The following is a 15,288-nucleotide window of genomic DNA, read 5'->3' on the forward strand; positions in this document are numbered from 1 at the left end:
ACTACTTATCATTAAGTTCATGTAGAGTTGTGGGGGTTTTGGCAAAAGCCCAGGGCAGTAATCCAGACGGGAGATGACAGTGGGTAGGAGCCTAGTGGTTAGAGCGTTGGACTAGTAACCAAAAGGTTGCAAGTTCAAATCCCCGAGCCTACAAGGTACAAATCTGTCGTTCTGCCCCTGAACAGGCAGTTAACCGACTGTCCCTAGGCCGTCATTGAAAATAAGAATTTGTTCTTAAAACCTCTTAAGGCTAACAACAGGAAATGCAAATGCACAACGCCAAATGCTAATAGTACTCGCTTAAAGCTACACTCGTTGTGAATCTAGCCAACATGTCAGATTTTTAAAATGCTTTTCGGCGAAAGCATGAGAAGCTATTATCTGATAGCATACCTGAAGGGAACGTAAACAAAAGAATTAGCGTAGCTGGCGCTACACAAAACACAGAAATAAAATATAAAACATTCATTACCTTTGACGAGCTTCTTTGTTGGCACTCCTATATGTCCCATAAACATCACAATTGGGTATTTTTTTTTATTAAATCCATCCATGTATACCCAAAATGTCCATTTATGAAGCCCGTCTGATCCAGGAAAAAGCAGCTTTCCAAAACGCAACGTCATTTTTTTAAATTAAAAAAGTTGCCTATAAACTTTGACAAAACACTTCAAACTACTTTTGTAAACCAACTTTAGGTATTAGTAAACGTTAATAATCGATCAAATTGATCACGGGGCGATCTGTATTAAATAGCAAGTCTTGAAATCATGGTCCATATTCTCTCTTTCAAAACTTCCTCCTGTGTACTCGATGACAGGAAGTGCCTATTTCTCATTTCACCAAGGATTAACTTCAACCCAGTTGCCAAGACTGGCAACATCGTGTGGAAGCTGTAGGCATTGTAAACTGGTCGCTATCTATTTTCCCTTGCCATAGACAATACAGGCAACTGGCGGCGGGATATTTTTTATGTTTTGGGTGAACAGTTTTCCTTGGGCTTTTGCCTGCTAAACACATTCTGTTATAGTCACAGACATGATTTAACTAGTTTTAGAAACTTCAGAGTGTTTTCTATCTACACATACTAATCATATGCATGTACTATATTCCTGGCATGAGTAGCAGGACGTTGAAATTTTGCGCGATTTTTAACAAAACGTTGAAAAAAAAGACCCGATCAGTTCTTAACTGACTTGCCTAGTTAAATAAAGGTAAAAAAAAAAAAAAGTTATTTTGCTCCTTTGCACCCCAGTATCTCTACTTGCACACGGCTATCACTTCAGTGTTTAATTGCTATATTGTAATTATTTCACCACTTTGGCCTATTTATTGCCTTACCTCTTATGCTACCTCATTTGCACACACTGTATATAGACTTTTTTTATTTTGTATTATTGACTGTGTTTGTTCCATATGTAACTCTGTTGTTTGTGTCGTACTGCTTTGCTTTATCTTGGCCAGGTCGCAGTTGTAAATGAGAACTTGTTCTCAACTAGCCTACCTGGTTAAATAAAGGTGAAATAAATAACAGTAAAAAAATTCAGACCCTTTACTCAGTACTTTGTTGAAGCACCATTGGCAGCGTTTTACAGCCTCGGATCTTCTAAGGTATGACACTACAAGCTTGGCTCACCTGTAGTTGGAGTTTCTCCCATTTCTCTGCAGATCCTTTCAAGCTCTTAGGTTGAGAGCGTTGCTGCACGGCTTTTTTCACGTCTCTCCAGAGATGTTCGAACGGGTTCAAGTCCGGGCTCTGGTTGGACCACTCAAGGACATTCAGACTCGTCCTGGAGTCACTCCTGCGTTGTCTTGGCTGTGTCCTTAGGGTTGTTGTCCTGTTGGAAGGTTAACCTTCACCCAAGTCTGAGGTCCTGAGGATATCTCTGTACTTTGCTCCGTTCATCTTTCCCTCGATCCTGACTAGTCTCCCAGTGCCTTCCACTGAAAAACATCCCCACAGCTTGTTGCTGCTACATGCTTCACCGTAGGGATGGTGCCAGGTTTCCTCCAGATGTGACACTTGGCATTCAGGCCAAAGAGTTCAATCTTGGTTTCATCAGACCAGAGAATCTTGTTTATCATGGTGTGAGAGTCCTTTAGGCCAGGCAGCCAACTCTAGGAAGATTCTTGGTGGTTCCGAACTTCCATTTTAAGGATGATGGAGGCCACTGTGTTCTTGGGGACCTTCAATGCTGCAGACATTTTGTGGTACCCTTCCCCAGATCTGTGCCTCGACACAATCCTGTCTCTGAGCTCTACGGACAATTCCTTCGACCTCATTGCTTGGTTTTTGCTCTGACGTGCACTGTTAACACTGGGACTTTATATATACACGTGTGCCTTTCAAAATCATGTCCAATCAATTGAATTTACCACAGGTGGACTCAAAGTTGTAGAAACATCAAGGATGATCAATTGAAACTGGATGCACCTGAACAAAATTTCTATTCTCATAGCAAAATATATATATTTTTAGTACATTTCTAACCATGTCTAAATCTGTTCACTTTGTCATTATGGGGTATTGTGTGGAGATTGAGTAAACATTTATTTAATCAATTTTAGAATAAGGCTGTAACGTAATAAAATGTAGAAAAAGGGAAGGGGTCTGAATACTTTAACATTTCAACCAATCAATTGGTCATTGGTCGAGAGAACAGACTTTCGGTTGACCAATTTCTTTTTGTCGGGGACGGCCCTAGTCTGGTTTTGTTTTATTTATTTATACTTGTTTTTGTATTGTGCAGGGCAATTTTTTTTTAAAATAGGACTTCCCTGTTTTTTTTATTTTATTTATTTTATTTTTTTTCACCTTTATTTAACCAGGTAGGCTAGTTGAGAACAGGTTCTCATTTGCAACTGCGACCTGGCCAAGATAAAGCATAGCAGTGTGAACAGACAACACAGAGTTACACATGGAATAAACAATTAACAAGTCAATAACACAGTAGAGAAAAAAGGGGAGTCTATATACAATGTGTGCAAAAGGCATGAGGAGGTAGGCGAATAATTACAATATTGCAGATTAACGATCAGATGATCATGTACAGGTAGAGATATTGGTGTGCAAAAGAGCAGAAAAGTAAATAAATAAAAATAAAAACTGTGGGGATGAGGTAGGTGAAGATGGGTGGGCTATTTACCAATAGATTATGTACAGCTGCAGCGATCGGTTAGCTGCTCAGATAGCTGATGTTTGAAGTTGGTGAGGGAGATAAAAGTCTCCAACTTCAGCGATTTTTGCAATTCGTTCCAATCACAGGCAGCAGAGTACTGGAACGAAAGGCGGCCGAATGAGGTGTTGGCTTTAGGGATGATCAATGAGATACACCTGCTGGAGCGCGTGCTACGGATGGGTGTTGCCATCGTGACCAGTGAGCTGAGATAAGGCGGAGCTTTGCCTAGCATGGCCTTGTAGATGACCTGGAGCCAGTGGATCTGGCGACGAATATGTAGCGAGGGCCAGCCGACTAGAGCATACTGTGGCGAAATCTGCTCGGAGCCTTCACGGTGCACTGCCACTTTAAGAGCGCATGAGCAGTAAGGAAGGAGGCGATAAAGAGTTCGTTCAGCTCTTTGGGGAGGAGCTCTTGGGTGGCGCGACAGTTTGATTGTGTGTGCTGTGCTGCAGAGGTGTTTTGTTTTCAGCGTTTGTAGTTTATAATGTAGTTAACTCAATCATCGGTGTGATCGCTTTAGATCGTGGTTGTTTTTGTTTGGGACCGCGCCCGTTATGGATCGCATGGATTCGTAGCAACATTGTTGCGAAGCTTTAACATACAAACCAACAAACCATCGGACAGTCAGACGGTACACGGCAGGCCTGAAGACCACAGCTAAGATTTCTCTTTTTCTCTCTCTTTCTCTTCCCTCTCGTTCCAGTGCTTTACCCTGCAACAGACTCTCTATTTTTCAAATGCACTTCCCCTTGAAGTTCATTAGAGCTGGACTATTATTGCCCTGCCAGAAGTATTTTGATGGACATTTTAGTTAAAGGGAGGTTGCTTGCAAGTTGTGCATTGTTATGTGAACTGTATTGAGGTGAGGTGTACTAATGACATGTGGCCGAGAAGACTGGACATTTTTAAGGCCTTTGTTGTGTCGATGAACACCCCCCCATTCATACCCTCTGCACTCACCCACTAGAAAATAATACAGATTATTGCAAATCCTATGTTGATGACTGGGTTCGTTCTTGTATGAAGTTGCTGTTGAATTGCTCTGCCATTATTAGTATTAGTATTATTGTATGAGGTATTCTTGTTTGGGTTACCCCTGTGCTGTGATGTGGGTTTTATATGGTGTGTATTCTTTTTTCTCTCCACTGGCTATCTGGTAAACAGGCTACACTCTAGGCAGTCTCTTTTGCTGATGTGTGTGGGTCTGGTAGTGGTACTCTCTCTATTCTACTCTTTTCCTTTCGGCATGGTTAATACCTGCCTGGCGCCCGAACAAAATCTTTCTTTACCCCTCTCTAATAAATACCGCTACAGAATTGGCGCCCAAACAGGGACTTGAAGAGAAACACCCATGACACCATCCACACAAGGTTGAATCATGTCTTTTGTTGGAACCCCATACTGTGTCAATGTGGACACACCTGACGGTAATCACGTTCGGGATTCTTTCATTGTGGAAGGACTCGATGAACTAATGGAGTTGGATAGCACTGCCCCTAATCCCCAGGCTTCTGGCTCACCTATAACATCTCCACCATTACCCTCCCCTCAAACCCTTCCGGTTACCCTGTCCAGAGAGACTGGAAGAGGTGTCTCTGTGATCACTGGACAACTGGAACATCAATGGACACACACCAATCATAGTTTGACAATGCAGGAGAATGCCATTCGCAAACTCAGTGAATGTATGGAGGCTCATCAGACAGATGTGCAGAGGAGGTTGGATTACCTTCCCTGTCAAATGGAGGAAAACCAACAACAAATTGTTCAGAGACAGAAATATTTACAAGATTCTCTGAAGCAGGATATTCAAGGAAAACTGCACCGGTTCAAAACACAAATGGAAACTAACCATCATCAAGTCATAATCTTTCTTGAGGAGGAACAAAAACAGAGAGCAGAGGAGTCAGCCTCTGTTGTGAAGGAGTGTGTTCTTATCTGAAGGAAGTTATGGAGGACATGAAGAACTCTCTCACAGGGGAACTACGATTTTTGATTGAACAGACTCAAAAGGACACCGTTAATGAGAAAAAAAAAGCACAGAAGGCCACAGACCTTCAACTGGAAGGGCTGCACCAGGAGGTAATGCAGTGCTTTTCCCTTCTGGACAAATCTTCTGCACCTCCCTCAGGTTTTACCTCTGCCACTGGCTTGGCCAGTAAGGGAATAGGAACAGGTAGTACTACAAAAACCCCTCTGAAGATACTGTTAAACAACAGAACTCCCTCTGCCACTGTCATGCCTCCTATAGAGCGCTCCATCCCTATCAAAATACTTTTCCCCACTTTTGGCAGTCCAGAAGATGATGTTGATCCACTGTTTTTTTATCTAAGTGTAATGATTTTCTTTCTATCCGGCCCCTTACTGACTTGGAGGTTCTTGCCACCCTCCGCAGTGTTCTCCATGGTACAGCAAGAGACTGGTGGGAGATAGCCCGTGAACATGTGTCAACCTGGGAGGAGTTTCAAAAAATATTCCTCTTAGCCTTCCTCTCAGAGGACTATGGGGATGAACTGGCGGAACGTGTTCGTAACAGAGTCCAGGGGGAAGCAGAGCCAATACGGGACTTTGCCTTCTCCTATCGAGTTCTATGTAGGAGATGGAAGGCTGACATTACTGAGCAGGAGATGGTCAAACTCCTTCTTAAGAACATGGTTCCCCGCCTTGCTAGTCAACTTCGAGAACGTGTGCAAAATGTGGATGATCTGGTGCGTCTTGGGACTCAGTTTGAGAAGGACTGGAAGCACCACCTCCAAACTAAAAACACCGTTCCCTCATCCCAGTATACCTATAACTCTCCTGGGGCTAAACCGTCTCAGATATTTGTACCCAAGATCCAGGACAAAAGTCCAGTTATGTGTTGGAGGTGTAAAGTCCAACATCCTCCAGATTCTTGCCCGCTCTATGTCCAGCATCAGGATTCAGGAAAAGGTCAGAAAGGACCGAAGACTGAAAGTCTACACAGGCGTGGTGGCTTGCATACAATTGGGTCAGCCTTAATGCCCACCATGAAGCCTTTAGACAGCACAGCTAGTGGTCTTATTCCTATTCGCAACAACTATTGGTTCCTCTGACTGTTAGGAACTGGAGAGGGAAGGCCATAATCGACACAGGGGCATCTTACACCCTGATGCAAGAGGCCCTGTGGCAGAACATGGCATTACCTCATGAGGAGCTACGAACATGGGAGGAGGGACCATTGTACTTGGCCAATGGAGAACCTACCACCCCCTTGGGCTGGATTAGTATAATAATAAAACTGCATGGTGAGACTATTAACCTTCCTGTGGCAATACTTGCAGATTCAAGCCTTGCATTTGCTGTAGTCCTTGGCCTAGACTTCCTGTTCTTCAGTGGACTGACCATCTCTATGTCCGAACCCTCCTATCGGCTACACTCTGACTATTCCCAGCCTCATCCATTTCAACCTGGTAATGCACTGATTTCAGGTTGGAGCCTGCTACATTATGCAAGGTCCGGACAAGGTCAAGTCAGAGACAGAGAAAATATAAAGAGACAAAGACAAAAACATGTTCCACTAGTGAAGTCTGAGAACCCAACTATCACCCTGATTACCGCCGTACCCCCTTCTATCCGAGAGCAAAAGCAAACCGGATGCTGATTTCTACATCAAGCAAGCGGTGGAACAGGCATGTCTATCGGATGATGAAAGGTGGCAGCTCTCCCAGATGTTGGACGTGAACAGTGAGGTCTGTACTCTTACACTCGGCCGTACAACCGTCTTCAAACACAAAATCTATACCCGGCATGAGGTCCCCATTAAGCAGCGTCCCTACAGGCTGTCCCCCGCCAAACTGGAAATTCTCAATGAACAGCTCAAAAGCATGTTGGAGAATGGAATTGTGGAACCTTCTTTTTCCGGATGGGCTTCTCCGGTTGTCCTGATTCCTAAGAAAGATGGTGGATATCGATTCTGTGGACTACAGGAAGCCGAATGCCATAACAGAAAGTGATGCCTACCCTCTACCAAACATAAATGACATACTGGAATCTCTGGCAGGAGCATCCATCTTTAGTAATCTGGATCTGAACAGTGGCTATTGGCAGGTGTCAATGGATCCCGCTAGTCAGGACAAGACTGCCTTTGTCACCCCTGCTGGTTTGTACTCCTTCAAAGTCATGCCTTTTGGTTTGAAGAATGCTCCAGCAACCTTCCAACGGTTGATGGAGACTGTCCTGGGAGAACTGAGGGGTAGAAATTGTCTCGTGTATCTGGATGACATCATAATCTACTCCTCCTCTGTTGCGGATCATCTGCAAGACATTCAGTCCGTCTTCGACAGACTAAAGGCTGCAGGTTTGACCTTGAACTTGAAGAAGTGTCGTTTCTGTCTGCCAGAACTCAAGTTCCTTGGTCATGTGGTTAATGCTGAAGGTATCCATGCAGATCCAGCCAAAGTTGCAGCTGTGCAGGAATTCCCAATTCCCACATCCCTCAAGGCTGTTCAGCGGTTTCTGGGTATGGCTGGATGGTACCACAGGTTTGTGCCTGATTTTTCAAAGGTAGCTGAACCCCTCAACCACCTTAAGAAGAAAGGTGTGAAATTCCAATGGACCCCTGCATGCCAAAGTGCATTTGAAGCACTCAAAAACAGTCTAATTACTCCTCCAGTGCTTGGACATCCTAACCTGAATGCTCATTTCATTGTGTACACGGATGCAAGTCAAACAGGACTTGGAGCAGTCTTGGCTCAACAAACAGGACTTGGAACAGAAGAAGTTCTTGCCTATGCAAGTCGCACCCTTAATTCAGCCGAGAGGAATTATTCAACGACTGAAAGGGAGTGCCTCGCTGTGGTGTGGGCTTTGGAGAAATGGAGCTACTACTTGGAGGCAAAGATCTTCACCGTTGTCACAGACCATGCTGCTCTGCAGTGGGTTCTGGCATCAGGCAAGACCAACCGCCGTCTTATTCGCTGGTCTATCAGACTGCAGAAGTTTGACTTCATCATTGAGTATCGCAAAGGAAAACTGAACGTTGTACCAGATGCCCTTTCTCGGATTACAGAGACTGCCAATGTTTGTCCTCCCTTGTGCAGTACTTATACTACCGCTAAATGTCTGGATGATTCCTTTCCTCTGGATGATGAGAGTGTATGGAGAGCACAGCAGAAGGATGCTGCCATCATGGCGATCCACAAGAGTCTGTCTGAAGAAGACTCCAAGAGTCGCTTCAATGATAAGTATAGCATAATTCAGGATAAAGTGTATCGAAAAACTCCAAGAGGAGATGGAATACACAGCACCCATTATCGCGTCTTCATTCCCTCTACATTGTGTGACCAGATAATCCAAGCTTATCATGCCAATCCCATGAGTGGCCATCTTGGCGTTTTTAAAACTTATCGAAGACTACAAGAGGTGGTTTACTGGCCCGGCATGTGGGTTGATACCCGGAAGTTTGTACGGCAGTGTGAAGTCTGCCAGAAATACAAACCAGACATTGGCCGACCTGCCGGGAAAATGCAGCAGACCGTGGTGAACCATCCAAATGAAATGTTGGGAATTGACCTCATGGGACCTTTTCCTCCCAGCCGGGGGGACCCGGAATGAATTTTTATTGGTGGTAGTGGACTACTACACACACTGGGTGGAGTTGTTTCCCCTCCGCAAAGCTACTGCATCAGCCATTGCTCTAATTCTGCGAAGGGAGGTTTTTACCAGATTTGGAATTCCAGACCAAATCCTCTCTGACCGAGGTCCACAGTTCATATCAGGAATCTACAAAGAGCTCTGTACCTACTGGGGTGTAATTGCCAAGTTGACCACAGCCTATCATCCTCAGACCAACCTGACCGAGAGGGTAAACCGAACCCTGAAGGGGATGATTGCTTCATTCGTGGGGGATCAGCACACAAGGTGGGATCAGCATCTCCCTGAATTTCGCTTTGCACTGAACTCTGCCGTGCAGGAGACTTCTGGGGTCACTCCCGCCGAACTCCACCTGGGAAGACCACTAAAAGGTCCGATGGACAGGGTCTTGCAAAGTTCAAATGTTTCACCTGACTGCCCAGCGTTTGATGCCGTACAACACCACCACTCCTTGCTAGCCAGAGTGGAGGCCAGCAAAACCAAAGCCAAACAACGACAGCTGAGAAACTATGACAAACATAGACGAGACGTGTGTTTTCCACCCCAGTCTCGTGTCTGGATACGTTTCCATCATCTGTCAAAGGCATCTAAGAAGTTCACTGCCAAGCTAGCTTCGAGATGGAAAGGTCCATACCGTGTAGTGCAGCAGTTGGGACCAGTGAACTACTTGGTCTGTTTGGAGGACACTGGGGAAGATGTCAGGACAGTGCATGTTGTTGACCTAAAGCCCTGCTACCCTACGGCAGAAGAGCTGGATCGCAGGCAAAAGCAACACCTGCAGGACCTCTTCGTGGAGGACTCTGATGAGGAGGACTTCCCTGGTTTTGTGTAGCAGGAACATGAACCTGTCAAAGCCTGCATCCTCTCTGTTTCTACAGGCATTGTTTTTTCATGGGGGGAGGAGTGTGGCGAAATCTGCTCGGAGCCTTCACGGTGCACTGCCACTTTAAGAGCGCATGAGCAGTAAGGAAGGAGGCGATAAAGAGTTCGTTCAGCTCTTTGGGGAGGAGCTCTTGGGTGGCGCGACAGTTTGATTGTGTGTGCTGTGCTGCAGAGGTGTTTTGTTTTCAGCGTTTGTAGTTTATAATGTAGTTAACTCAATCATCGGTGTGATCGCTTTAGATCGTGGTTGTTTTTGTTTGGGACCGCGCCCGTTATGGATCGCATGGATTCGTAGCAACATTGTTGCGAAGCTTTAACATACAAACCAACAAACCATCGGACAGTCAGACGGTACACGGCAGGCCTGAAGACCACAGCTAAGATTTCTCTTTTTCTCTCTCTTTCTCTTCCCTCTCGTTCCAGTGCTTTACCCTGCAACAGACTCTCTATTTTTCAAATGCACTTCCCCTTGAAGTTCATTAGAGCTGGACTATTATTGCCCTGCCAGAAGTATTTTGATGGACATTTTAGTTAAAAGGGAGGTTGCTTGCAAGTTGTGTATTGTTATGTGAACTGTATTGAGGTGAGGTGTACTAATGACATGTGGCCGAGAAGACTGGACATTTTTAAGGCCTTTGTTGTGTCGATGAACACCCCCCATTCATACCCTCTGCACTCACCCACTAGAAAATAATACAGATTATTGCAAATCCTATGTTGATGACTGGGTTCGTTCTTGTATGAAGTTGCTGTTGAATTGCTCTGCCATTATTAGTATTAGTATTATTGTATGAGGTATTCTTGTTTGGGTTACCCCTGTGCTGTGATGTGGGTTTTATATGGTGTGTATTCTTTTTTCTCTCCACTGGCTATCTGGTAAACAGGCTACACTCTAGGCAGTCTCTTTTGCTGATGTGTGTGGGTCTGGTAGTGGTACTCTCTCTATTCTACTCTTTTCCTTTCGGCATGGTTAATACCTGCCTGGCGCCCGAACAAAATCTTTCTTTACCCCTCTCTAATAAATACCGCTACAGAATGCATACAAGTCGCAGTGGTGGGTAGTATAAGGTGCTTTAGTGACAAAACGGATGGCACTGTGATAAACTGCATCCAGTTTGCTGAGAAGAGTGTTGGAAGCGATTTTGTAGATGACATCGCCGAAGTCGAGGATCGGTAGGATAGTCAGTTTTACTAGGGAAAGCTTGGCAGCGTGAGTGAAGGAGGCTTTGTTGCGGAATAGAAAGCCGACTCTTGATTTGATTTTGGATTGGAGATGTTTGATATGGGTCTGGAAGGAGAGTTTGCAGTCTAGCCAGACACCTAGGTACTTATAGGCGTCCACATATTCAAGGTCGGAACCATCCAGTGTGGTGATGCTAGTCGGGCATCACCACACTTTTATTTTAATTTTTTATCTTTATTTCAGAAGTGGTAGTAGACGGTGGAAAAAGTACTTTATTGTCATACTTGAGTAAAAGTAAAGATGCCTTAATAGAAAATTACATAAGTAAAAGTGAGTCACCCAGTAAAATACTATTTGAGTACAAGTCTAAACGTATTTGGTTTTAAATTCACTTAAATATCAAAAGTGAATGTAATTGATAAAATATTCTTATGTATCAAAGTAAGTGTAAATCATTGCTAATTCCTTATTAAGCAAACCAGACGGCACAATTTTGATGTTTTAAAAATGTATTTGCGGCTTGCCAGAGGCACTTTCCAACACTCACATCATTTACAAACTAAACCTGTAATTTTCATCATAGGTACACTTCAACTATGACAGACAAAATGAGAGAAAATAAATCCAGAAAATCACATTGTAGGATTTTTAATGAATTTATTTGCAAATTATGGTGGAAAATAAGTATTTGGTCAATATACCCTTTGTTGGCAATGACAGAGGTCAAACGTTTTCTGTAAGTCTTCAAGGTTTTCACACACTGTTGCTGGTATTTTGGCCCATTCCTCCATGCAGATCTCCTCTAGAGCAGTGATGTTTTGGGGATTTTTTTTTCTCATTTTGTCTGTCATAGTTGAAGTGTACCTATGATGAAAATTACAGGCCTCTCATCTTTTTAAGTGGGAGAACTTGCACAATTGGTGGCTGACTAAATACTTTTTTGCCCCATTATATACAATAGTTGAATAGGATGGCATTTACTAGAGTACAGAATTTACATAGGAAATTAGAAAACAATATTAAAAATGACCAGTGTTCCATTATTAAAGTGGCCACTGATTCTATGTCTGTACATAGGGCAGCAGTCTCTAAGGTGCAGGGTTGAGTAGCCGAGTGGTAGCCTGCTAGTGACAGTGACAGCCGGGTGGTAGCCTGCTAGTGACAGTGACAAGTTCAGGGCGGGGTACTGGGTGGAGGCTGGCTAGTGATGGCTATTTAACAGTCTGATGGCCTTGAGATTGAAAAACAGCTTCTGTCTCTCGATCCCAGCTTTGATGCACCTGTACTGACCTTGCCTTCTGGATGATAGCGGGGTGAACAGGCCGTGGCTCGGGTGGTTGTCTTTTGGTCTTCCTGTGACAGCTGGTGCTGTAGGTGTCCTGGAGGGCAGGCAGTGTGCCCCCGGTGATCCTTTGGGCAGACTGCACCACCCTCTGTAGAGCCCATGCGGTTGCTAGTGGTGCAGTTGCCGTACCAGGCGGTGATTCAGCCCGGCAGGATGCTCTCAATGGTGCATCTGTAAGAGTTTGCGTCTTAGGGGCCAAGCCAAATTTATTCAGCCTCCTGAGGTTGAAGACACGCTGTTGCACGGCCTTCACCACTTTGTCTGTGTGGCTGGACAATTTTTCAGATTGTCAGTAATGTGTACGGCAAGGAACATAAAGCTTTTCACCTTCTCCACTGCGGCCCTGTAGATGTGGTGAAACTTCCACGTCCGGTTGTGAACAACACATAAGCTAATTCAAACAAAAAACACTATTTTTCATTGGACATCAATGCACGTGTGATAGAGCAGCAGAGGATGCACTACGATTTTTTTTTTTGTACCTTGATGCTTCTCTCCACTGTCTTAAACAAAACAAAGACAGCAAATGCTCCTGGGTGCAGCCAGTGGTGCCGTTTCCCCTAATGCAGCTTTAAAGGGATAGTGCAAGTGTGCTGCCATCCTGTTAGAAGGTAACAGATTATTTTATTACAATGGTTAAATTGGATTTTCATTGTTTTCAATGGTGTTATTTGCCCCCTAGTGGCGCTTTCTGGTACTTAGAAAGACGACACAAACAGGAAGTACAGAATTTGTTTTGCACGCTTAGAAGCAGCTACAAACAACGCTACGGTGCAGGTCTTTCAATGTAGTTATTTCTTGTGCTTGAGCCCGCTGTGATGTTTTTTCACTATTCTGCCCTTGAGTTGCGTACCCATGCAAAACTAGACAGATAGCTAACAACTAAGTCTTCAATAAAACTCCCAAGGCGTGACTTTTCTTGAATGAATATATTGAAAACGTTTATGTTGTGAAACTGCAAAATACAGAAAAGAATATACTTTAGTGTTCAATTCACACCGACATACTGTAGCTGTACATTAAACATTTGAAGTTGCATAAATACAAAAGCACGCGCTAAGGTACCATGCATCTGGCATGATGCCAAACCATATAGCTAATTGTTAACCATATGGTAATTGGCTCCTTTCATTACTCTAATAATGTATAACCATCTATGTGGAATAACAAAGCATATTACACTAGAAACAGTAACAAAACTACAGTATTGTATATTTTACAATTCGTTTGCATGACGCATGAGCAAAGTAATACAGCTAACGACATACATTAAAGGCATTGCAATTTGTGAGTAAATGCAACCAACATTGATATGTAAGCAACTCTATCAATAACAAGATTATCATCATTAGCTAAATGCTTGAATCGAACTTACAAACAAGTATTTTTCCAAGGCTGACGCGTGACAAGAAATTACTACATTGAAAGACCTGCACCGTAGCGTTGTTTGTAGCTGCTTCTAAGCGTGCAAAACAAATTCTGTACTTCCTGTTTGTGTCGTCTTTCTAAGTACCAGAAAGCGCCACTAGGGGGCAAATAACACCATTGAACACAATGAAAATCCAATTTAACCATTGTAATAAAATAATCTGTTACCTTCTAACAGGATGGCAGCACAGCAAGATTTTTTTTAAGCACATTTTCTACTTAGTCAGACTCATGGATACCATTTCTTTGTCTCTGCGTGCAACTTGAAGTGTTTAGCGTAATGATTGGAAGTGTTCAGGATCAGCTAGCATGCTAATTGATCCCAAAGACGTCCAGTCGTTGCGCTAAAGCAATACCATTAATATAATTTGGGCTGAAAACTAAAACTATCAAATACATAAGTATGCAGAATATAGGCCTATATCATAAACTTGTCGATTTAGGTTGCATTTTGAGTGAAACATCCCCTCGTCAAGGCACTCAGTGGTGTTGTCCTCAAAATTAGAGCTGTCATTTACATGTGAGTTGCATTAGCAGAATGTGATGCTCATATTTAAGGTCTGATATCAGTCAGCTATTTACCTGAACTGCAGACAAATGTGTCAAGTGTTGTGTTCAGGGTCTACCTTTTCTATTTTCACTTTACCTATGTTGGAAGCCTACTCTAATCTGTCTCTACCTTTCCTTTATATTTCTCCTCAGTGGGTACCTCATGGGTTGAAGATGGACACAACACATTACGAAGACAGAATGGTGAAGGACTGCCAAAGATTTAAGCTGAAAATGTTCATAACATCATAAAATGTTATGATAATACAGATTTAAATTGCAAATGAAGAATTGACAGTAACATCTGTCCCTGGCAATAAGCCTTTGATCATGTTTGAGTGATGTGACATTTAATACAATGTGCATCTCAATAGTCGAGGCTTCCTATCCTCGTCTCCTTTCCTTCCACTAAATGGTGCGATGGAATTCCCTTACAGGCTGTATTGCTAACCTGTCTTCAGTTCAGTAATGCAGATGGCGAGAATTTGGAGACGAAGCCACTATAGACCATTGAGATGCACCCATTGGAAGGAGGGACACTTTCCTGATTATAAATCTGAATGAGCAGTAAATTTGTGGGTTGTTGGGGTTATTGATAAGTAATGTTTTGTAGACCATTCTATCTTCCTAAATACCTTCCAACATGTCACTGTTGTGTGTCTATTAGGAACTTAAATAAATGTTATTTCCAGAAAGCTTGTCATTCTCTAATCACATTTTTTTTATATAATATACTAGTAATATCCTTACTAAAATGGATTCTTCGGTACTTTTGTAATCTTTTTAACCAGTAGTTCTGAAGGTAAAAGTGGACCACTACGTCATTGCTCTGCTGTGTGCGCATCTTGCTAGCGGTCAGTCATATGGCGAGGGGCTGAAGCTACTTGGTGAACTCAAATTTCTACTGGGCTGGCCCACGTAGGGGAAAATGGTGCAGCACAGCTTCCAGAAAAACTTTTAAACTAGGTATTTTGTGGCAATTGTTTTTATTTATCCATTATTTTACCAGGTAAGTTGACTGAGAACACATTCTCATTTGCATCAACAACCTGGGAAATAGTTACAGAGGGGGATTAATGAGCCAATTGTAAACTGGGGAGTATTAG

The 15,288-nt window shown here is 43.3% G+C and overlaps 1 protein-coding gene and 1 long non-coding RNA gene across 2 annotated transcripts in view; both read left to right on the top strand.

Moving 5' to 3' along the window:
* The window catches only part of LOC115138225 (oligosaccharyltransferase complex subunit ostc-like), a 28,448-nt gene extending 13,571 nt beyond the window's left edge, over positions 1–14,877 (top strand). The window contains exon 4 of the mRNA XM_029674842.2: positions 14,336–14,877. Within this exon, the coding sequence (XP_029530702.1) occupies positions 14,336–14,354 (19 nt within the window). The 3' untranslated portion in view covers positions 14,355–14,877. The remainder of the gene's footprint in view (positions 1–14,335) is intronic.
* LOC135574327 (uncharacterized) lies at positions 95–13,501 on the top strand. Its single transcript, XR_010465347.1, has 2 exons — positions 95–4,308; positions 10,473–13,501. It is a non-coding gene; the product is annotated as an uncharacterized LOC135574327 (long non-coding RNA).
* Positions 14,878–15,288: the final 411 nt, after the last annotated feature.

Source organism: Oncorhynchus nerka, linkage group LG12 (assembly GCF_034236695.1).
Source record: "Oncorhynchus nerka isolate Pitt River linkage group LG12, Oner_Uvic_2.0, whole genome shotgun sequence".
NCBI lineage: Eukaryota > Metazoa > Chordata > Actinopteri > Salmoniformes > Salmonidae > Oncorhynchus > Oncorhynchus nerka.